The sequence below is a fragment of the Rana temporaria genome, chromosome 10 (assembly GCF_905171775.1).
Source record: "Rana temporaria chromosome 10, aRanTem1.1, whole genome shotgun sequence".
Taxonomy (NCBI): Eukaryota; Metazoa; Chordata; class Amphibia; order Anura; family Ranidae; genus Rana; species Rana temporaria.
Window position 1 is genome coordinate 75,625,835 of NC_053498.1, and position 24,876 is coordinate 75,650,710.

At 46.5% G+C, this 24,876-nt stretch overlaps 1 protein-coding gene across 2 annotated transcripts in view; it reads right to left on the bottom strand.

The window, feature by feature from the left end:
- Positions 1-24,876, bottom strand: part of CBL (Cbl proto-oncogene) — a 114,194-nt gene that overhangs the window by 27,316 nt on the left and 62,002 nt on the right. For both annotated transcript variants that reach the window (XM_040325521.1, XM_040325520.1), the window contains exons 3-9: positions 18,270-18,416; positions 16,245-16,401; positions 11,903-12,024; positions 9,490-9,627; positions 8,925-9,012; positions 7,777-7,908; positions 7,486-7,686 (exon numbers count right to left, since the gene is read on the bottom strand). In XM_040325521.1, the coding sequence (XP_040181455.1) occupies positions 7,486-7,686; positions 7,777-7,908; positions 8,925-9,012; positions 9,490-9,627; positions 11,903-12,024; positions 16,245-16,401; positions 18,270-18,416 (985 nt within the window). The remainder of the gene's footprint in view (positions 1-7,485; positions 7,687-7,776; positions 7,909-8,924; positions 9,013-9,489; positions 9,628-11,902; positions 12,025-16,244; positions 16,402-18,269; positions 18,417-24,876) is intronic.

The window sequence follows — 24,876 nt, forward strand, 5'->3', positions numbered from 1 at the left end:
TAGGAGGGGGGGGGGTGGGGGGGTTGAGCCGCCACAGCTCGGTGAGGTATGAGGTTGAGGGTGCGTTGTGCGGTGATCACCTGGGATAATGGCTTTGTAGTCATCAGACAGAGTAAAATGCTGCCAGCAGGCCCAAGTCTCGTTGAACTTTGCCGGCGTATCGTTGCTCTGATGGATCAGTTCCTCCATCTCCATTATCTTTTGGAGGCGTTGAAACCAATCGGACATAGAGGGGGGTTTTGGGGAGAGCCAGAAAAGTGGGATGCACATACGCGCGGCATTTACCATGTGCATAGCCAAGGAGCGGTTATATTTCCTCGGGCGCGATTTGGCATGATGGAGAAGGAATTGGGCAGGTGAGAATTCTAGAGTATCTGTGGTAATGCGTGTTATGTAATTATGGACCTCAGTCCAGTAAGGTTGTAGTTTGGGGCACGTCCACCATATGTGGAGGAAGGAGCCCGTCTCCCGATGGCATCTCCAGCACACTTTGGGGAGCGCCGGGTTAATTCTGTGTAGCTTGAGTGGGGTTTTGTACCATCTGGAGAGGAGTTTGTAGGCGTTCTCCTGCGTCTGGACGTTAATCGATCCCTTGTGGGCGAGTCTATATATGTGTTCCCATTCCCTGTCTGATAGGTCTAGCGAGAGGTCATTTTCCCACTGCTGGTTGGCCCAGTGAAGTTTAGGTGATTGTGAAGAGAACAGTAGACCGTATATCACCGAGATTAGATGTCTCAGTGGCGATGTAGAGTTGCAAAGGTTTTCGTAGGGGGTGTGGGGTCTGGACCATTGTACGCCAGGCTCTATTTTGTCTAGAAAGTGCCTAATCTGGAGGTAAGTCCAGAAGGGGAACTCAGTCTTACTCATTTTGGTCGCTAGTTCTGTTTGCAACAGAAGACGGCCTGCGGAATAGAATTGACCTGCCCTTACCGTCTTGTGGGGCCAGCCGTCGGCTAAAAAGGTAGGATTCATTCCCGGCGGGAAGTTGGGATTCAGACGGAGGGGGGTCATGGGACCGGTCCGATCCGCTATTTTGTATTTGGCGCAAGACTTCTGGAAGGCCAGTAGGGTGGGGCGTATGAGGGGGTGGTCACCCCAACCTTGTGGGGCGTTGCACTTTGCGATCCATGGCAGGTGTGTTAAGGGCAGGGAGGAGAATGACTGCTCTAGGTCTACCCAGTTCTTTCTCGCCCCATTTGTTGTCCAGTCCACGATCCTGGACAGCCCACAGGCTAGGTTATACTTGTGTAAGTCAGGCAACCCCAGGCCTCCCTGCATTTTAGGGACCGTGAGTCTAGCGTAGCTTAAACGCGGGCGAGTGTCCTGCCACACAAATCTTGTGCAGGCCGAGTTGTAGGATAAGTAGAAAGCCGGGGGGAGCCTGATGGGTATGGCTTGCATGACATATAGAACCCGGGGGAGTATGTTCATCTTGACCACTGCTATCCTACCGAACCACGATAGTGGTTTTGGGGACCAGTCTTTCAAGTCCTTTAGTATGTTATGGAGCAGTGGAGTGTAGTTAAGTGCATATAGGTCTGCTAGAGAGGAGGGAAGTTGGATCCCCAGATATGTGATGGCTCGAGTGGACCACTTGAACGGGAAGTTTAGCTTGCACTGGTCGCAGAGAGTCGTAGGCAGAGATACATTTAGGGCCGAAGATTTGGAGAAGTTGATTTGGAGGTTGGTTAGAACTTTGAAATCCTCAAAGTCTTTCATCAGGTTGGGGATGGTCGTAAGGGGGTCTCTGAGAAATAGGAGAATATCATCCGCGAAGGCGGCTATTTTATAGGTCCTCTTGTCAATATGGATTCCTTTAATTGTGGGGTTAGATCTAAGGCGCTGTAAAAGGGGTTCTAGTGTGAGAATGAATAATAGGGGGGAAAGGGGGCATCCCTGGCGTGTCCCGTTTGCGATGGGGAAGGCGTCCGACAGGTGGCTGTTCACTCTCACCCTCGCCGTGGGGTTCGCGTAGAGTGCCGAGATAAAGCTCAGCATGGTCGGCGGGAGGTTCGCGGATTGCAGCGTTGCCTGCATAAAATCCCATGCCACCCTGTCGAACGCCTTCTCCGCGTCGAGGGACAAGAGAAACCCAGGGGACTTGTTGGATGTAAGCCAATGGTGTACGTTTATTGCTGTGAGGGTGTTGTCCCGGGCCTCCCTCCCAGGGACGAAGCCTGCCTGGTCCAGGGCCACCATGTTGGGCAGGTAGGGCAGTAGCCTGTTTGCTATGGTTTTAGCGAACCACTTGAGATCCACGTTTAATAGGGATATTGGCCTATAGTTGGATACCGCGTTCGGGTCTTTGTCTGGTTTGGGGATCACCACAATGTGTGCTGTCAGGAGATCACGGGGGGGGGTGGCTTCATTGGCAAAGGAGTTGAAGGCCGCTTTAAAGAATGGGGTAAGCACCGTCGCATAGGTCTTGTAATACCCCGCCGTCAGCCCGTCAGGCCCCGGGCTTTTGCCCGCCTTTAGTTGCTTCAGGGCCAGTCCCACCTCTGCGTCGCTGAGGGGTTTGTCGAGGTCTGTTTTGGCCTCTTCTGACAGCCGCGTTGGGCCGTATTGGTTTAGGAAGTTGTTAATCAGGCCTCGCCTTGTTTCTATTGCCGTCTGTGTGTCCGGGGTCGGCAAGTTGTACAGACCAGTGTAGTACTGTACGAAAAGTTTAGCTATGTCGGGGGTGGATTGCACTGTGTGTCCTAGGGCGTCCGTCAGGGAGTGGACCGTTATTTTTGCTTTTTGGGACTGTAGTGCTTTAGCCAAGAGTTTACTCACCTTATTGCCGTGCTCGTAAAATGACTTCCTTGCTAGCACGTAGTTACGTTTAACCCTCTTACCTATGATCTCAAGAAGTTCGGCTCTAGCTTGGTTTAGTTCCTGTAGTGTGGCGAGGGCTTGTGAGTGTTTGTGCGCGTTTTCTAAGTTCTTAATCCTGCCTAGAACGTCGTCGTAGTGTTTTCGTCTTTCTTTGTGCCTTTTGGCCGCGGCCGCTATTAGTAAGCCCCGTACTACACACTTGTGGGCCTCCCAGTTTATACTGGGGGCTGTGTCTTCCGGCCTGTTTTCAAGAAAAAATAATTTGAGCGCTTTCTCCAGGTCCTTAGCCACTACTGGGTCTGTGAGTAGGGAAGGGTCTAGCCTCCATACCCTGGACCGTGGGTGACCGGGAGGCAGAGCTATCGTGGCCGAAATGGGGTTGTGGTCCGAGATGAACATGGGGTCGATCGAAACCGCGGATAGGAGGGGGAGGTCTTCCTGGCTGATAAACAGGTAGTCGAGCCGGGAATAGCGGTTGTGTGGTATGGAAAAGAACGTGTAATCCCTGCCCGCCGGGTTTAGGGCGCGCCACGTATCATGTAGGAGTAGGCCTTGCAGGAGCTTTTTAATTCTCCTTAGCGCAGTGTATTGCAGGGATGAGGTGCCCGTGGAAGTGTCTAGCGTGGGGTTGAGTGGAGCATTGAAGTCTCCCCCGAGCAGGAGAATCCCCTCTTTAAAAGAGGCAAGCAGTTCCAAACTTGTTCTAAAGAACGTGACCCGGGGCGTGTTTGGTGCGTATATATTGGCAAGCGTTATCGTCCTGTTTTGGTGTGTGCCTTTGAGAAACAAATACCGCCCGTCCGGGTCGGCTAGTGTGTCTGTCAGTTGGAATGGGCAATTCTTACCTATTAATATGGAGACCCCTTTCGTTTTTGTTTGTGCGTTCGTCGCGTGATGGACCACTGGGAAGTGGTGATTATGCAATTTGGGTATAGCTCCAGTTTTGAAGTGTGTTTCCTGCACCAGTACTATGTCGGCCCTAGCTTGGTGCATGGAGAGGAGGAGCTTGGCCCGTTTTTCGGGTAGGTTCAGTCCCCGCACATTCAGGGAGATGATCTTCACTTTAGGGACGTCAGCCTTCGTCGGTATGGTAGACATCGTCGGTCGGGTTTGTGAGTGTATGCCCGAGTTGTACGGTGATGTGAAGTGAGCGAGCTGTGGCGGTTCGCAGTGGGGGGGTGGGGGGGGGGGATGGATTGGGGTGGTTGCCTAGTGTGTCTACGTGGACCCCGGTATAGGTTTCAAGAGGAACTACGCTCTTCAGGTATCGGGTGTCCGGAACAGGGGGCCTAGCGGCGGGGTCCCAGGGACTGGGAGTGGTATTACCCGCAGTTGGGGCGGTGGGCGCCCGTATCCGATTAGGCGGAGGGACTCAGTCCCGCCACCTGATTTAGGTGGTAGATAATCGGTGAGGTGCGGCCGTGGGGGGCGTCCGCGTCTGAAACTAGGCGTAGACTCCGTCCCACGATACCGCTTGGGGGATGGTCTGGAACTTACCAGCAGACAGCCGCGTGTGTGTGTACGATACGTGTCGTGGTTAGCCACCCCGGAGCGCACCTTCCTGTATGGCTTGAGAAGTGTTCGCCCCGTGGTCGATGAGTGTCTATGGGTATAGGGGAATTGTGTAGCCTGCTGGGGGGAGGGGGGGGGGGGGAGAGGCCCACAGTGTTCCGCAATATGGCGACCCCCGGGCTCGGTTTCCCTAAAAGGACAGCATACGGAGCCTCACCCGTCCCCTCTCCCCGTGCGCAGCCGCCTCATTAGATGGGAGTCCTGTGAGGAGGGGGATGGGGACCTTCATTCTCTGAATTATACCCCTTCTAACTATCCCCAGCCAGTTAGTGCGTGCCCTCCCCGTTAGGGTATATCTATCTGGCCGTGGTGCGGCCTATCGTCGGGGAAGCGGCAGACCAAGTACCCACAACATTGGGAGGTAGGCTTATGCGTTCATACTTTACCCGGGAACCTCAGTTCCCTCGGCTATTACTGAGTTCCGAGCGGGGTGCAGTCTTTAAGAGGTGCAGTTCGTGGTGTGGATATAAGCAGGTGTTGCAAAAGTCTCCTGTCTCGGGGAGGGTGGTCAGTTCGTTAAGGGCCGCCGTGGCGTGAGATTCTGGCCGATCCCTCCAGTTTCCAGGGGGTGTCCAGCTGCGAGACTTTGCCGGTTCAGTTCAGACCGTCGGGTGTGTGCTATCCCCGGGATCCGCGGTGTCCTCTGTTAGGGTGCGGTCCCCTGTCAGGTGTGGTCTCGAAGGTGTAGCGGTTGGGGGGAGCGTCCGGCTGTACAGGCTGGAGTCTCATCCAATGGGCGTGGGGTGGGCGCCTTATCGGGGCCCGGAAGGGTGATGGTTTCTCAGTTGGACCGTCTGAGAGGGAGGGGGGGGGGGGGGGGGGGGCGCCGGCAGGTAAGGCCCGGTGAGTAGGTATGCGCGGGCTATCTGGGGGCCCGGCGGACCTTAGAGTGCGTGCTCGGGGACGGTGGTTGGATTCCAAAATGGCTCGGGAGCTGCCCGCGGGATGAGTGGTGGTCTTTCCTCCGGAGCGGGGAGCTGAGTCTCTGTGTAGATCCGCGTCTGGGGTGCAGATGGGCGTAGTCGTCGGCGCGACTCTCGTTCGTGTCGCCTCTGTTGTCTTTCGCCGTGTTGACGTGTCTTGCTTCGTGACGAGGTTGTAGTGCGCCGTGCCGGAGGCCATCACAGGGTTCCGCTTCCGGGAGTGCGGCAGTTCCAGCGCATTCTGGGTATTGTAGTGTTCAGTGTTGGGCTGGCCGCTCTGACCTCAGATGGTCGAGGGGGCGGAGTCCGGCAAGGTTTCCCGCTTTGTAAGTAGGCGGCTGTTGTAGGTCCGGCGGGCGTGTCAGCAGGGCCTTCAGGAAGACCCTCAGAGTAGCAGTGTCTGCGGCGGGGGTGCGATGGGATGAGGCTTGCTTTGTCTGTTCCCATTAAAGTTTCGTAAATAAAGAATAAAGTTTAGAGTCTCGGGGTCTGAATCAAACAACTGTGTATAACTTGCCAACTAATCCTTGGGCCTCCGCTCTGTCGGGGACTTAGTCTGTCCTTCAGTTGTCCCTGCGGGCTCTACGTGCTCCTGGAGAGGAGAGAGGGTCGCCCTCCCTTCTGGGACCTGCGTTGCTGGTCGAGGTGCGGGAGTTCGAGGGGGATCTCCTCCTCCTTGATCTTGTGGGTTGTGTTTCCATCTTTTCCGCCGGGGGCCCATTCCATCGGCCCACGGAGCGGCGGTATATGGCATACCACTCCGGGACCGCAACGGGTGGAATGCCAAGTGTTTCAAAGAAGAGCGGCAGGTCCTCCGGGACTTTAAGCTGTGCCGTGCGCCCTTGATGGGAGGCAGAGAGGCAGAAGGGGTACTTCCATTTATAACGGATGTTAGCTGCTCGGAGGGCGTCTAAGAGGGGTCTGAGATCTCTTCTGTGTTTCAGCGTTATTCCAGACAGGTCCTGGAACAGTTGGATCTGGGAGCCCTCATGTACCAGGCGCTGTCCTCTCGCCTGACGGAGGATTTCTTCTTTCAGGCCAAAATCCGTGAGGCAGCAAACGATATCTCTGGGGGGGTCTGTGTCCCTACCCCTGGGACGTAGTGCCCTGTGGATGCGCTCCATAGCGATAGCTGTGTCTGGGGGCCTCTGTAGAATGGAGTTGAATAGCTCCGTCACCTCTCTTGCGATCTGGCCTCCTTCCACTGCTTCAGGGATGCCCCGCACGCGTAGATTATGGCGGCGTCCCCGATTTTCCAAATCCTCCAAGTGGCGGTTTATTTCCCGCATTTGTAGCGTGTGGTCGTCTATTTTCCTGGTGGAACGTTGGAGGACCAAATCGTGTTCCACCAGTGTGTTCTCCGCGGCCGTTACTCTCCCGTCCAGTGACTGGAAGTCGAGGCGAAGCTCTGCTATGGCTGCAGTGAGCGCGCTTTTTATGTCGGAGGCCACCGCTCTCAAGTCTCCGATAGTTATGGGAGCCGTCGCCGGGGCGGAGGCCTGTAACATCCCCGGGTCCGTTGTATTCCCCTGAGGGTGGTCCAGGGGGGTCGCAGAGAGCACTATCTCCTGTGTGTGAGAGGCGATGGCTTGCGAGCGGCCTCGAGGTGTTCCCTGGCGGGAAGCCGCCATGTTTCCCCGGCCGGTGCGGAACATCTCCGGGATGTGGTGCTCAAGAGAGTCGGTTGGTTCCCTTGGGGAACGGGATCGGGAAGCCGAGGACTGTCGGGAAGCAGTACCCATGGTGTGGCTTGCTTGGTGGGGTCGAGAAACACCGCTAATTGTGAAGTACGCTCTGAGGTGGCCGGAGCTCAGCTATCAGGCAGCCATTTCCTAGCTCGGTCCAGCCACGCCCCCCATATTTACTTGTTTTAACCTTTCTTTGGTTAATTCCTGGTTTCCAGGCCTAAGCAAATTATGTCATACATAGCAGGAGTCTTCAAAAGGGGAAGAAAAGTTTTCACAGCCAAGCACACCCTCCTATCTGCATTCCTGAGCTAAGGGGCATGTGGATTCCAGAAAGTAAATGCTACATGAATCATCTGCCCTTGCTCAAGATGGCCATGGCCAGAAATGCTATGGTGGTGTTTTTTCAGCAAAATGAAGACCGTTACACAGTAAGCATCTGTCTATTGCAACCCTTAGTTGTGAAGAATACATTTAGCACAAACCTTGCACCCTGCCAGCATGAAGAGAGAGTCATTTCCACTATCATCATCATCATCTTCATAGCAGGGAGAAGGCGCTCCATCTAAACATTGTCGCAGCATTTCTGCCATACTGCCACCTCTGGGGTCAAAAGGATCCACAACAATAGGCTCTGTTCCTTTGATTTCACAACGGCAGAAAGGGCAGCCTTGACCCTCTGATTCCTGAAAACAAAACACAGTTTATTAGTATAAGAAAGTGGCAGTTATTTTCAGGATTACTTGAGACGGCACAACAACATTTTTTACACAAACCTGCCACGAGGTTAGGCACAAAGTGCACATTAAGTGCCCACATGGTTCAATTTTAACATCCTTATCGTTTTCAGCGCATATCTTGCAGAGCTGGAAAGTGGAGCCCATTTCACAATACAGCTCATACTGCTCCTGGGGAAAAAAAATAAAACAGTTTTGATGAAGTTATAAAATTTACAAACGATACAGTACATTTACAAAAAAAAGAAGCCAGGTTACAAATTAGAATTAAAACAGGGTGCACAAATATCTGCGCTAACATATAGAAGCAAGAAAAAGGCAGATAGCACAGTCTGTTGATTTAGCAAACACAAATATAATAGTTCAAAATGCAGCGCTCGAGAGCTCGGAGCAGTGTGCGGGAGATCGTGGAGCCGGAGCTGGATAAAAGGTGTTAAAAATCTGAACCAATCCCAGAGGAACACACACTGATCCTGGAGGTCTTTCTGATGCTGGCGATTTTGGATAGTATTTGATTGATCCATCAAGTCTGGAGTGTCCCATCTACCACTGACCCTCTGCATTGTATGATTACATCGCCTATCGTATTATCTTTTTGGTAAGCAGAATGATAGCACTTTGGTGTTGTGTGCTTTTGCTTTGCACACTGAAGCTTGGTGGAGGTTTCACATCGCTTTTTTATTCGTTTCATCGCACATTCGTTTCATCGCACATTGATTTTTTTCTATATGGACTATCACATTGCTATTTCTTATTTATTTTCACTGAAGTGCTGCATTTTGGACTACTACAAATTAGAATTACAATTTGCTTTTATTTTTAAAGACATTGCCGAGGATGAACACAACTGGGTTGTCTATATGGACATTGGCTTCACTACCTAACAAGACACGGACCTGGAGCATGCATGCAGCCAGTGAAGTTTGGAAAAAGCCTAAGCTCATACCCTGCATAACTATCTCAGGGCAGCGATTTATTATGCAATACGACTATAAAAAGGAATGCAGTCCAAAGCCTCCATCTTTAAACAAGATCACCAATGGCTGCTCCTGTCTTTCTACACTCAGTTTTACTTTGATTTTCAAAACGTGCATTTTAAAACCATCAAAATATGTGCACCTATGTGCCTGAAAAAAAAGCAAAGAACCTACCAATATAAGAAAAAGAACTCTTCCTATAAAACATACCTGAGTAACTTTGATGTGGTCCTGAGGGGTGGGCTCGCACAATCCTGTTAAATCTGGGTTCTGGTTGCGACCATCAGGAAAGAGGTAGCTGCAAGCACAAAAGTAAAATCAGAATAAGACTGGCCATACACAATTCATTTTTTTTCCCCATTCGCCCAGCGGGTTAAATTATTTAAAAAAAAAAAGACAAAAAAAAAAAAGAAATGGATTTGATTCCTCATTCACAAACTAGCTGTGGATTAGGGAATCCCCCCGCTGAAACTTTGCATACCAACCGAAGTTCGATTAATCTTTGGACACCTTAATTTATACGTTTATAAGGTCATGTTTATCTTTATACATCTAAATACACACAATTTATTATTATTTTTATACACAAAAACATGTATGCAGAGTGAGACACAAAGTAAAACATTTACAACATACACAAATATTTACATGCAAACACAAATAGAAATCAGTAAAAAAAAAAAAAACGTATGGGAAAAATGCAGCGTGCACAAACTGACAAATTAAACTCATATTAGGTATATGTGATAAGAATGGAAAAACAATATGTTCTTACAATCCTTCCCGGAAACCGTCAATCAGAGCCTGGAATAGTGGTTTATTATGCGGGATGGTCTGCAAAATGTTGCCATCTCCTGTTACGTATCCAATTGCCCACTGACCCAGACGGGTGCAGCTTAGACGAAAAATGTAACTAAAACACACACACAAAAAACACAAGATTGAAATAAAATAACCACCAAATATTAGGCAGGACATGATGTGCAATTAAAGTTTAACTTAAATTCTATATTAACTAGTGCCGATTGTCCCCTCTTCCCCCTCATGACAGCATATTTGCACAGAATATTTGTGTATGGCCGAGCCACTGTATTGTCTCTTCCTACAGTAGGAGATTAAATATGTTGCTTTAGCCATGTGCAGAGCCCAAAGCCAAGGTTGCCAGCTATGTTTTTAGGTATGGCAATGTCATAAGGAGAACAAGAGGGGCATTCATTCAAGGGTACATGAATTACATTTTCAGTTAAAGTGGTTGTAAATCTCAGACATAAAAAGTAAAGCATATCCCTCTATAGCAGTGGTTCTCAATCTGGGGGTCGGGACCCCCTCAGGGGTCAAATGATGATTTGCCAGGGGTCTCCAAATCCTGGGCTGTTCCTGAAGCCCACACCACTCTCCCAGTCTTTTGCAGCCCCCCAGCAGGACTGTCCTTAGAGCCTGTGGCCGCCCAGCTGGGCTGTTCCTGTGGCCCCCCAAGGAGTAAGCGAAAGAATAAAAATAGAGGAAAAGGGGGAGGAACCAAGAAAAAGGGAGAGAAAGAATAAGGGAAATAACAAGAAAGACAGCTAGAGAGAGGGATGGGGGGGAAAAAACAAGACATTAGGATAGAGAGAGATGTAAGGGAAAGAAAGGAGAACAAAGAGAAAGAGTGGTACATCCTAAAATGTACCATAAGGAGTTTTAACACTGTACGAGTGGAAGGGATTCAGGGAGTGCTAAATGTCTGTGGGTTAGGGGCGCAAATTACTTGTCTTGCCACGCAAATAATTTTACTGTTAGGACCACTGCTCTATAGTGTGTAAGGGCCCTTTCACACAGACGGACCAATCGCGTCCACCTCTCAGTATTTCAGGCGGACTTGATTGGATCATCCATTGCTCTCTATAGAGTGGTGGCTATAAATGGACGCGAGTCAGTTTACGTCCGCCGACATTCGATCCTGTCCGCCAAAAACAGACTGACGTGGATCCGTTTCCCATCCATCTGGTGGATCGGATGACAGTTGGATGGAAACAGACAGGCGGTTAGTTTCCATCTGACAGCCCATAGAGGACTCCTGTCGAAGAGATCGTCACATGCACCCCAATAGCTTAGGCACTTGCATAGCTAGGGTCTTGGCCCTGTGTCCACTGTCCTGGGTATGTTGTGTGCTGCTGTGTGATCAATTCCTGCCTGTGGACTCTCTAAATTCTACAACCTTCAGAGAGTTTACACAAAATAGTGTTTGATGCTCTAATACATATGCAGGGACTAATCACAAATAACCTATACAGATGTCTAAAAGTTCTGAAAGCAAACCTGTGGCAGTTGAAAAACAAAAAATAAAGGCCCACTAACCTGCGAAGACCAAGCAACTAATTATACCAACATGGCAAATTAATTCCTATGTAGCCAACCAAAATCTGGGTTGTACTACAATGCAATTATCAACCAGATTACCAGTGGTGGATGCCATCCCTTCGCCTCATATGTCTACTACTGGTAAGTAACATCAATGGGCCAAAAGAAACACAGATGAAACAAGGACTGCTCCAGCGACCAGGAAGCTAGTCAGTCAGTTATTCCATTAGACTGAGTGTTTTCTAAGTAGCCAGGTACTACAGAAGATTAACACTGAGGTCATGTGCTTAGTATTGCCTGCTTTTTTATTTTGTGACTTTTTTGTGAGGACTATGGGTTGAATCACAAAATCTCTCTCATGTTCTCTAATGAAAAGATCTCAATTTCCAGTTCAGTCAGTTGATGGGAACCCTGGTGTAAGAGGACCCTTAAGGGGACTCTGATAAGGACCCAGGGGTGAGGGACAACCCTAATGTAAGGTCAGACTCTGATGGGGATGCCAATATCAGAGGGGGCCTCATGGGGAAATTGGATTTTTTTGGACTTGTGAATATCTGTAAAAAGTCGACTATGCTGCCCTTGTACTGAATAGTTTGGGGACTCCTGGTTTAGAATGCAGAAGAAAGAACAGTTCATGCCAAGGTTGAGCAGATCCAGGCCTTGCTACTGGGCTCTTTTAGATGTATACAAAAACAAATGGATTGCGGGATAACAGAGTATACACAGCACGGGCTTGAAATGTATTTTTATAAGCAAGAAGGCAAGCCTAAACCATGAACTAATGTGGTTAACAGCTTAAACTATACAATTAAAATCTCAGCATGTTATTAATATATAGGAGAACTCACCTGCCAGGCTTGTGGATGAATTTCTGAAGTCGAGCCTTGACTTCATCATAAGTTAAAAAAGCCATGTAGCCAGGATGAGTTACAGCCAAACTATTCCAGTTTCTGAGAAGGGAAGACCAAGGCTGTTGCAAAATAAATAAATACAAGTTGAATTTAGCACAAGCCATAGAAACATAAGTATAGAAGATAGTGGCGCATACTGAAATGCAATAGAGGGAACTAGTCCATAAAAGTCCTTTGAGCTGTTGCTTTTATAGTGAGGTGACAGTCGTTGTACTCAGGGCTGCCTTGCAAGGGGAGCTGAAGCTGAACTTCAGGGCATGTAAAGACAGAAAGACAAGATGCAGGCGCCGCTTTAGTAAACTGTATGATTTTAATGTGTAAAAGCATCAAAACACTCACACTTAGGCGTATTTCAGGCGTTTTAGCGCTAAAAATAGCGCATAAATAACGCCTGAAATAATCCTGATCCAGCATTCTCAATGTGAAAGCCCACGGGCTTTCACACTGAGGTGATGCGCTGGCGGGAGGAAAAAAAGCTCCTGCAAGCAGCATCTTTGAAGCGGTAAAGGAGCGGTGTGTATACCGCTCCTTCCCATTGAAATCAATGGGACAGTGCGGCTACATTAACCCTTTTTCGTCCGCTAGTGGGGGTTAAAACCACACCACTAGCAGCTAAACATTGCGGTAAATACGACAGTATAGCGGCGCTAAAAATCACGCCGTTATACTGCCACCGCACCTCCTGTGCCCAGTGTGAAAGGGGCCTTAAGATTCTTTAAGCAGGCATACAGAATTCAAGTCAGACGCCCACCTCCGCTCGTATTAGCATTCTCCAGATGTAGTAGACTACCTGTGCTGTGCTGGATGCAGGGGAGCCGGTGTGCTGTCCGAATGGATGATTTCCGGGTCTCGATGCGGTAATCCAGAGTGAGGCCTGGAGTGCAAGCATAGGAGTCTGTGCTGGGACGCGGCATGAAGCAGGATGATGTCGGAACCGTGATGCTACGCGTTTCGGTGCGTGTGCAGTGAGGGATTAAGAATTAAGAGACGCGCGCACCTTTCTCAAGCTTTAAGACCCGGAAGTCATCCATTCGGACAGCATACCGGCTCCCCTACATCCAGCACAGATAGAGTCTACTGCATTTGGAGAATGCCAATGCGAGCGGAGGTGGACATCTGACTGAACTCCTATATGCCTGCTAAAAGACCTTAAGAGTGAGTGTTTTGATGCTTTTACACATTAAAATCATACAGTTTACTAAAGCGGCGCCTGGATCTTGTCTTTCTGTCTTTACATAGAAACATAAGGCTAGGTTCACACTTACGCTGTGCCGGGAATTCTGCAAACCGCGAGCGTTTCCTGCACTGCATGCAAATCGCACTGCCCTTGCGATCTGCTGCGGGTGTCAATACAAAGTTGACACGTAAAAGTGCATTTACCTGCACCAGATCACATGGTACAAAACGACCATGTGATCCGGTTGCGGAGCGGTTCAAAAAAGGTGCATGCAATTCTTTGGTGCAATAAAATTTGAGCCTATTCAAAGAGAAATGGGCTCAAATTGCACTGCACCGACTCGCATGTGAATTGAACAGGAATGCAGTGTGGTTCTGTGCCATTCACATGCGGTTCATAGTGTGAACCGCGGCTAAATTAACCAAGATAGGACGAACCTTGTCTGGAAGGCGACAAAGTATTCATCCAGCATTAAAGTGTATCTAAACCTAAAAACTAAAATTTATATTTTTTCACCCCAACTATTTAACTTGGTCCTTAAGTGACTGCAATAATGTCATCTGGAAAGCCTGCCCAGTTCTTGTCAAAGTGTGACAATGCTCCCTCACTGTACTGCGACTATTGAGGAGTAATGTCATCTGATTTACACTACAAACCCCAACCTTACTCCTTATCTCCATTACATAGGCAGTGGTGTTTTGTAGGTCACAGAAGATAGCCGGGAAGACCAATAACTGATTAAAAGCCTATATTTAGCCCAAATTAAAAACAGATAAATCAGAATTATGGACATGACCGACAAGAGAGCCTGACTATGCTGATCTTTAGATGTGGTGGCTGCATTCTTTTTCTATTTTTAGGACTTTTTCCCTTTATTTTAACTGGTGATCTGACCAGTAACACCTTCCTGTCCTAGGGAGTCTGCATTATGGATGGAAGAGTAAAGCGGGCACCTCGGAACAGCAGTCTGTCAGTCTGGGGGAGGGTAGTGTTAGATTAGCAGATTTAGATGAACTTGACAAACCATCTGAATCGGAACTCCGGCTCACACTTTATAAGCAGTTACTGCAACAGGTTTTTTTTTTTTTGGGGGGGGGGGGGGGGATAAAGGTTTTACAGCGCAGACAATTGTAAGCTACCCTTTATTAAGTGGTTTGTCTCAATCCTCTAACTGTTACTATGGTCTGTACAGTTTGGTCCATTAAAGGAAGTTGAAAATAACAGACTTACTGGCTGGATCACCAGGTGAAAAAGAAAAAAAGCATACATAAAGAAAATTAAATGCAGCCACCACATTTATAAAATGTTGAACCTGCAACATATTACATTTTTTGTTTTTGTGTTAAAATACTGCTTTAACCGCCTTCACCCCCTCCTGTCCAGGCCATTTTTCAGCACTGTCATACTTAGAATGACAATTGCGCGGTCATGCTACACTGTAACCATGTGACATTTTTATAATTTTCTTCACACATATAGAGCTTTCATTTGGTGGTATTTAATCACTGCTGTTTAAAAAAAAAAAAAAAAAGACAGAAAATTTCGGAATGAGGCTGCACTGGTGGGCACTGATGAGGTGTCACTTATGGCCACCGATTAGGTGGCACTAATATGCCACACTTATGGGCACTGATAGATGGCACTGATTGGCATCACTAATGGGCATTGATTGCTGGCACTTTGTAGTAATCAGGGCACTGACGATCGCATGACGTCCACCCAAAACAAAAGCCGCCCCGCCGTCATTTGACGGTGGTCGGGCGGCAAGTGGTTAAAATGGGGCTGGGTGGAAAGAGTGGTCATAGTCAGGCACTCTTAATGAGAGTTGTATTAAAGCGGAGGTCCGGCGGTACAAAAAAAGATTTAAAGTCAGCAGCTACAAACACTGTAGCTGCTGACTTTTAATAAGCACACTTACCTGTCCAGGTGGCCCGCAATGTCGGCCACCTGAGGCAGATCCATCCATCGGATCGGGTCCTGGCGCCGCCATCCTCACTAAGGGAAACAGGCAGTGAAGCCTGATGCCCCATACACACGATCACTTTTTGTGATGAAAAAAAATGAAATTTTTAAAAACGTCATTTAAAATGATCGTGTGTGGGCTAAACATAATTTTTTGTCTTCTGAAAAACGGCCAAAAAAAATTCGAACATGCTTAAATTTTTTATGTCATTTTTTAAAATGTCATTTTTTGTGTCGTAAAAATGATCGTGTGTGGGCAAAAACGACGTTTTAAACCCGCACATGCTCAGAAGCAAGTTATGAGACGGGAGGTCTCCATTCATAATGGAGTAAGCACATTCATCACGCTGTAACAGACAAAAAAGCACAAATCGTCTTTTACTAACAAGTAACCAGCTAAAAGCAGCCTCAAGGCGAATAGAACTTCCCCTTTAGAGTGCCGTCACTTTGTTCATAATTTTTCAAAAACGGTGGCGTGTGGGCAACATCATTTTTAATGATGAAGTTGGAAAAATTTCATTTTTTTTCATGATAAAAAAAATTTTTCATCACAAAAGGGGATTGTGTGTACGCGGCATTACGGCTTCACTGCTCGTTTCCTACTGCGCGAGTCGCGTGGCTATTTGTGAAAGGGAACACCGTCCTGTGTGTCCCAGAAGGCAGCGCACCTCCATTTCCTAGGAGGCAACAACGAAGAGGAGCACACAGAACCTCACCGCGGAAGAGGCAGATTAGGACGATCTGCCTAGTAACAGCAATTTCTGGTAGGTATAAAAAAATATATATATTTTGCCTTTTTAGCTACTTTTTTTAGGGTGGACCTCCAATTTAACCTTCACCACACTGGAATTCTGGGGGCAAGATGGAGGATTACTACGTCAAAAGGATTTAGCACAAGGGACACATCCTACGGACTTATGTGCCTTGTGCTGAGTTTTGGGTTTTTATTTTGGCTGCATTTAGGCCTTGAATTCAGTTCACAATAACGGATACTAGATTTCTGGCAAGATCAAGTTATATTTCTAGTGAAAAAAAAACGTACACAGCCACCAGATTTTATGGACTGGTAAGCTGCAATATACTAGCTTTTTGTTTTCGGAAAGCAAAGAAAAATGTAGAAATAAGGTTATACCAGTTTACCTGAAAAAGCCGCGTAAAGATATCAAACTCAAAAACAGAGATGTAATCATTGCAGGTGAGATCAATGGTGGATTTCAGGGCCATGGCTTCCAGGCCAGAGGAGATTGCGTGAACTTCATGAAGGGCATGTCGGAAAATCTTCCAAGGGACAATAGTTCTTGGGGAAAAAAAATAAAAATGTTTTCCTTACTAATGCAAATACAACCAAAAGCCAAAGCAAATAGTCTGTAAATATCACTGTCCAACGAGTTTCAATATCTCAACATATTCTTCATACAAACTAAAATGTTAAAAACAAACAGAAATTATCATCATTATTATTCCCTTGCCTTCTCCTGTATTGTAGCTATTACCACCAAGAAATGCTTTATTGCGTTACAGATTATGTAAAGCCATTTATATCACATGCTTTCAGAAGTACCTAAAGTTTCGCGCGCCCCCCCTGAAGAAAAGCGTTCATGATAGGGCCGATTTGACCGCCAGTTTTCAAAACGCAGCAACATTGTGTAACAATATTGGCGCGTTTTCCCGCAGCCGGCGGTCAAAGTAGGCTATATGTACATGAAGCCCTAGTAAGGTGGGAGTGACAGAGTCCAAAAAAAAACCATCTTTTGGGATCAGGGTTTCAATGGCTATGCTGTTGAAAGCAGTGACTAAGAAACCGGATGGAGGACCTGTTTTGAAAGTGGCCAAGGCTCATCCGCCAAAATCTGTGGATGTCATTGTACCAAGTTCTCTTGGGCTAATGTGGAGCGACAAGGATTACCATAATCTGTCTTGTGAAGTAGCCAAGGAAGAATCCACACTGGGAGAATGCATACAGCAGTCTGAATGTGGACCAAGGAATAGCAGGGGCATCCATTGCAAGAACAAGGGGAACCTGGACCCGGCCACAAACCTATCAAGTTGTTTCGTTTAATGTGGAGGTGATGGTGTCCACATTTGGTGCTACCCATTTCAAACAGAGGTTTAAGAAGATCTCCAGAAAGAGGAGGATATGAAAAGACAGGATCACACAGTCTTTATACACAAAGCAGAGGATTAACCCATTGGGTTCCACAGTGGGTATAACAAGCATGCTTTACTGCATATACACACCGAATCTACTATTGTGGGTTTAGTAACACTTTAAAGGAACACTAAAAGGTACAAATATATATATTTTTAAATAACATAAATGTTATACTTACCTCCACTGTGCAGATCGTTTTGCACAGAGTGACCCGGATCCGTGTCTTCTGGGGTCCCTCGGCGGCTGTCTCGGCTCCTCCTCGCAAAAGCTTTCCACGTTCATGCGAGCTCCCTCGCATGGTGGAAAGCTTTTGCGAGCGTGCTCACGTGATACAGCAGCGGCCATAGCCGCCGACTGCATCACTCGGCCCCTCCCCCGGCGTGCCGCGTCATCCGCTGTGATTGACAGCAGCGCCAATGGCTGCGCTGCTATCAATCCGCACAGCCTAGCCAATCAACAGCCAGGCTGGGAACCGAGCAAGATGACAAGCAGGCGCCCTGGACTTTCGAGCGGTGAGGTAAGTAAAACGGGGGCTCGGGGGGGGGGGGGGGGGGGTGCTGTCAGATGTTTTTTTACCTTAATGCATAGGATGCATCAAGGTAAAAAAACTTTTACCTTTACAACCCCTTTAAGGCTCTCAGTTCCAGAGTGCTGATGGTGGACCTCAACTCATTTGGGGACCTGAACAGAGTTTTAGACCCTGCTCCAGCCTGTACGGCAGAGGGAAGAAAATATTTGTTGGATTCTATAGAGCAACCAGATTTTAATTTCAGGATGAATAAAAAAGATTCCGATTGGCTGGTATGGCATAGCAGTTTGCCTTACTGAATAAATCCTTCAATTCTCCCATCAACGTAACAGAATTACTGTGCTATGGCACTAGAATTTAAATCTGTAAAACGCTTGACCCATTTTAATAATGGATGCTTCTACTGTCATCAATAAGACATACACTTCTGACACTTCATACATATTTTAACATTTTACAAATTCTGTAGTGTAAAACTCCATACTTCTCTCCAAAAGCTTTTCTCCAGAATTCAGCAGCATCAGCCTTTGTAATCCTGAAAGTATCCCCCTGGAACAAACCGTTCGGAAAAATTCCCTTCAGCTCCGCTAGCATGTGACTGAAGATTAGGGATAATTTGGTAAGGTTGCGCCTAAAACAAAAAAAAAAAACGTTTTCAGTGTGATTATTTACCATTTAATAAACAAATGTATTTAAAAAAATTACCAAAAAACTTGTTTTCCTCAAACATGTGATTAAATATGCATTATCGCAAAACGAAAGAAGGTACCCACCACTTGTGTCAGTACATCTGTACTAAAAACCAACACGGTCCTTACAAGGACAAATAAACATGTTCTACTTACCAGCTCTGTGCAATGGTTTTGTACAAAGCAGCCCCGATCCTCCTCTTCTGGAATCCCCCTGCCGGTGCTCCTGGCTCCTCCCACCTTCCGAGTGCCCCCATAGCAATAAGCTTGCTATGGGGAGACTTGTGCAGGCTTGATTCCAAGCCAGGAGCGTGGCTTGGCAAAGCCCCGTGCTCTCAGGGCACAGCGCAAGATCGAGAACGGACTCAGGAAAGTATTTAGGGGGACTGAAAACAAAAGGTTTTTTCTTTATCCTAATGCACAGAATGCATTCAGGTTTAAAAAAAACTTTAGGGCATAGGCATATTTAAACACAGAGACTCTAGTGATAGATACAGTGGAGAAGTGAATATAGTCGCACAGACAGAAAATGTATTACTAGTAAACTTCTCTTAATAGAAAATGGCTTCAGCTCCTACCCATAAGAAACCCCCCTCAAATCCCAGATAGCCTTAGTTTTGTAGCAAGCAATAGGGAGATCATAAGAACAAAGTGGAGGGATCTGTGCCGTATTCATACATTACAGGACACAGGCTTTTATCATTATGACTGGGATGTCCTATAGCAGCAGAACTGAGGGTTGAGCAAAGTAGGCCAAGAAGAGATTGAAAGACTGAGAGCAGCTTGTAGCACCCTATGGCATTGGGAGAAGTCTGAACATTCACCTTTCAGAACTTGAACATGTGAACAGAAGCCCAAGTGACAGCCTTGAAAGTTAAAAAAACAGATGACTGATATGGAAAAGCTCATTAAACACCAACGTATCTGGCAGAGTGTGCATTTTGGATAAAGTAAGGGAGGGTATAACCAATATAAGGTTTATTTCGGTCATGTGTGTCCCTTCCCTTTCACTTCCTGTCCCATAGCTAGAATAGGAAATGAGGAAAAAAATCACTCTTAGGCTGCATTCACACCTTCGCGACAAGATACGCCGCGTACGCGGCGTATTTTGCCGCGAGTGTGTAATTTTTTTTTTTTTTTTAACAAAGCCTTCCCATTGCTTTGTATGGCCGAATGCCAATGCTGCCTGAAAAAAAGGGTCCGGGACTTTTTTTTTCAGGCGACAGGCGTACGGCGTCTATGAGATGTGAACCATCTCCATAGACAGCAATGGGAATTCTCCCCTCCAGCGGCACGAGCGTCCGGCGTTTTGTCGCGGAGGTGTGAATGGGCTCTTAAGTGAGGAAATCCTAGGTCACCAAGTGACCAGAACTAATGTCCCTATTGGAAGATATTTCCAATATTTCTGCTCTGGGGACAACTCAGAATTTGTGATTGTCTCACTTTCAGTGAGAAGAGTAAACAAGACAAAGTGTGTAAATGGGGACACAGACTGCAATAAAAAACCCTGACAGGTTGAATCTGACAAATTCTAATCCCTCCCCACTATCAAAAAAATAAAATAAAAATGATACTTTCACAGGGAAGACAGAAACGCTATCCTTCAGACTTTGGGCTCTAATAATTTGTCTGATCCACTAGCAATGGCAGGGCGACCCATACAGGAACCTTCGGAGAGCACAAAGAGGATACCCAAAGAGGCAAAAGCTGAGAGGTAAACACTCACAGCATACATGTCTAGACAGGGTAGAAATTTGGGATATTTTGAAGGGTGACATAAGAAAGGAAGGAGGGCTGTTATGTGTTCTCTAGTGGTGCACTGAAATGAAAATTCTGGACCGAAAATTCAGGATGTACTTGGCCGAAAACCCAAATGGACAGTTTAAAATAAAAAAAATTAAATGTAATTATTGTGGCTGGTGTTTTTGCATTGAAGTCAATGGGACATGTTTTTGCACTAAAGTCAAAGGGAAGCAATTGTGTACTAAAGTCAATAGGGGGCATTTTTGCATTGAAGTCAATAGAACGCAGCATGCCTTTATCTACCAGCATCCACCAGACAGCTAGCATTTTCATAAGAAGGTGAGCTTTGGCAATCTCCATATTTTTCCCACTAAATGCTTCCTTTAGACTGAATTGCCTAATCCTTGACACCAACACCAAGTCAACTTAAAGTGGCGGTTCACCCAAAAAATACATTTTTAACATTACATTCAGCCGAGTTGTCCTAATGACAATCAGCCGTTTCTTTTTTTTCTTTTGTACAAACCTTATTTTCACTGCCACTTCCGGGTATGTCTTCTGCGGGACTGGGCGTTCCTATCTGATTGACAGGCTTCCGACTGTCGCATACTACGCGTCACGAGTTGCCAAAAGAAGCCGAACGTCGGTGCGCAGGCGCCGTATAGAGCCGCACCGACGCTCGGCTTCTTTTGGCAACTCGTGACGCGTAGTATGCGACGGTCGGAAGCCTGTCAATCAGATAGGAACGCCCAGTCCCGGAGAAGACATACCCGGAAACGGCGGTGAAATAAGGTATGTACGAAAAAAAAAAAATACCAGCCGATTGTCATTAGGACAACTCGGCTGAATGTAATGTTAAAAATTTATTTTTGGGTGAACCCCCGCTTTAACCCCTAAACACCACACTAAGCTTCCTGCATAGTCACATATGCTGCATAGTCAGCATCCTGCATAGTTACATATGCTCTAAACCAGGGTTTGACAAATTTGCTTGGAATCTAGGAGCCAGCTAAAAAAGTTAGGAGCCAGAAAACCCAACCCCGTCCCGACGAGCTGACATGCAGAAGCGAACACATAGGTGAGCAGCGACCGCATATGTAAACGGTGTTCAAACCACACATGTGAGGTATCGCCGCGATTGGTAGAGCGAGAGCAATAATTCTAGCCCTAGACCTTCTCTGTAACTCAAAACATGCAACCTGTAGATTTCTTTAAACGTCGCCTATGGAGATTTTAAAGGGTAAAAGTTTGTTGGCATTCCACGAGTGGACGCAATTTTGAAGCGTGACATGTTGGGTATGAATTTACTCGGCGTAACATTATCTTTCATAATATTAAAAAAAATGGGGATAACTTTACTGTTGTCTTATTTTTTAATTAAAAAAAGTAATTTTTTTCACAAAAAAGTGCGCTTGTAAGACCGCTGCGCAAATACGGCGTGACAGAAAGTATTGCAACGATCGCCATTTTATTCTCTAGGGTGTTAGGATAAAAAAATATATATAATGTTTGGGGGTTATAATTAGAGGGAAGAAGATGGCAGTGAAAAATAGTGAAAAATTACATTAGAATTGCTGTTTAACTTGTACTGTAATGCTTAACTTGTAATACCAACGGCCACCACCAGATGGCGCCAGCTCACATCTGGTGGTAATAACTTGTAATACCAACGGCTCACCACCAGATGGCGCCAGCTCACAAAATAAAATGTTTTATTTTTTTTTGCCCACCTTCCAAGCCAAGTCGCCAGGACACTATTTCTAGTCGCCATGGCGACCGGGATTTGTTGAGCCCTGCTCTAAACCTGCTTTTGCCAAGCTATTGCTAGGAGTACAAGTGACTCCTGAGTCTCCAGAATCACCAGGCTCTTTAGAACCACTTGTTACTCCAAAAGGTGGAATGGAATCTGGAAATGAATGTCTATACCCAACTTGTATTGGGAGACAAATCAGCTTTACTGTGCACGTAAAGCACTGCAATACATCCTCCTATTTAGACAGCGAAGAGTTAAACAATGTTTCATCAGGAAGTTTTTCTACTAGTGGTTTATGTGAGTTGGGAGGTGTGAAGTCCCTCTGAGTACTTCCTTCTCACAAGTGTTACTATACAACTCTATTGTGTGAACATGTAAAATTAAGAATTAAAATGAATAAATAAGGCACACCAACATGATCTGTCTGACATTTCTAAAAACACGTAGACAAATAGATCTATCAAAATATTAGTAAGCACATATTCACACATAATGCAACTATAAATATACAGCTGACGTGGTAACCTGAAATATAAAGGGCCTAATTTACTCATCTGTATTTGCCTTATAGTTTTTATCAGCAGTAAAAACTAAAACATGGCTGAAAATTAAGATGAACAGTAAATAAAGGCATTACAGCTTAGTTAATTAAGACTAGAATCTACAAAATGTACAAAACAAAAGCCCTTAGGCACAGAACGATGCGTAGGCCAAAAGACATGAAGCATTTTCAGCTTATGGACAACACTGAAATAAGTAGGTGGGGGAGCAATGCTAATTATGTAAAGCAACTCCCAAAGGCTTTAGTAAATAATCCAGTTTGTGTTCATTAAAATACCTTAAATCCAAGTTTGCCTTTGACAAGATTTTATAAAAATCCCCCTAATGCCTAGTACACATGATGAGAAAAAGGGTAGACCGATTATCAGAGCAGCAAATTATTGGGGGCCGATAAACATTTTTAAATAAAATCGGTATCGGTCAGAGACTTACCGATATTGGTCAGACCTCCTCCTCCGCGTTCCTGTGCGGCGCTCGCTTCAGTGTCTGGAAATCTGTCAGCAGAGAGATTAAATCGCCTCTCACTGCCCACCTCGCATTACCGCTGTTCCACTCCTACAGCAGGGCCATGAAGGCTGCTCTTGAAAGAGCTGCAGCCATGGGCGAGCAGATAGTTACATCTCTTCCCACCGCCCACACGTGGAAGTTTACCCACTCGGACGCCGCTGGGGAGAGGCTGACAAAAAGTAGTGACACGCTGCATCTGGGCGACAGGAGACAGCGGCAAGTGACACGCTGCATCTGGGCGACAAGAGACAGCGGCAAGTGACACGCTGCATCTGGGCGACAAGAGACAGCGGCAAGTGACACGCTGCATCTGGGCGACAAGAGACAGCGGCAAGTGACACGCTGCATCTGGGGGGCAGGTGACAGTGGCAAGTGAAACACTCCATCTGGGCGGCAGGTGACACGCTGCATCTGAGTGGCAAGTGACACGCTGCATCTGAGTGGCAGGTGACAGCAGCAAGTGACATTCTGCATCTGAGTAGTAGATGTACAGAATATTGGCACCGATATCAGCTATTAGCCTGTAAGGCGGAAAAAAATCGGTATCGATATCGGCCCCGAAAAAACGATATCTGTCAACCCTTAGTACACAGCTTTTGTAGAGCCAATCACAACAGTTCATGCAAAAATATCCAAAGTCACAAGCATGAAATTTTTTCTCGTACAATACCGGAACAAACTATTTCCGTGTAATTAGTGTATTTGTAAAAAAAAAAAAAATTGTATTCGCATTGTGCAGGTGCGCATTTTGAACGCCCACTATGGGGCATTCTTGTAATGTTCAGGGGAATAGGAGCCTGTGTTTTTTTTTGTGGAAAGGCCCCCCTTTAAACAGCTGCATCTGTATTGAGAGGACATACACCATTGACAGGAGCAGCACTGCTATGTACTCAGAAGCCATGGAACTGCAGAGGGGAATTTCTGGACAATCTTGTTAAAGGTGAACTTTAAAGGCTAACTAAAGCTTTTTGTGTTCCCCTGAAACCCTTTTATCCTTTCTCCAGCATCTGCTTTTTAAAGAATTATAACATAGCTAAAATCCTGCAGCCATCAGGACGTTCATATTCTTTCAAGTAGTACTGTATGCCCAGGCTAGTGTGAGAACCCACTCCTAGAGGGTGTATAAACAGTCAAAGTTGATGGGGGAATATCTCCCAAGAAACAATTTGTGTTCTCCTGGCTGGGGGAGCAGGGAGAACACATCGATTACTGCTAGCAGCTACAACAGACGCTAGCAATAATTGCATGCAAGATTAATGTCTCAATCAACTTGGGTACAATAAACCTGCCCATACATGGTGCGAATCTCAGCCAGTTCAGCCAAGATTTATGAGATTTCGGCCAAGATTTCATAAGGTCCTTTAACACTAAACGGTGCCCCTCTTTCCCATTTAAAAAGTTGGTAGATATGCACAAGTAATATCAAAATTAGCTCATACACCCACACCATCTCACAAGCAGCATCTCAGTTTCTCAACATGGAACCTCAGGGTTGCGCAAGAAGTCCAATAGTTCTGTTGCTGGCCACCATTGTTGCAGATTTATATATCTGCCCAATGGTGGCTTCACGGTTTCCCGGCTCCCGGCTTTTTCTGTCCCTCAGCTCCGGGTGCAGGCGCCAGCATCCTTACTAAGGGGAACAGGAAGTGAAGCCTTATGGCTTCACAGCCCGTTTCCTACTGTGCATGTGTTTTTGAAGAGACCCTAGGGAATAAAATGGTGGTCGTTGCAACATTTTTGTCACACGATAATTGCGTAGCAATTTTTCAAACAGGTTTTTAAAACAAAAAAACTGTTTCATGAATTAAACAAACACTAAAGTTAGCCCGATTTTTGTG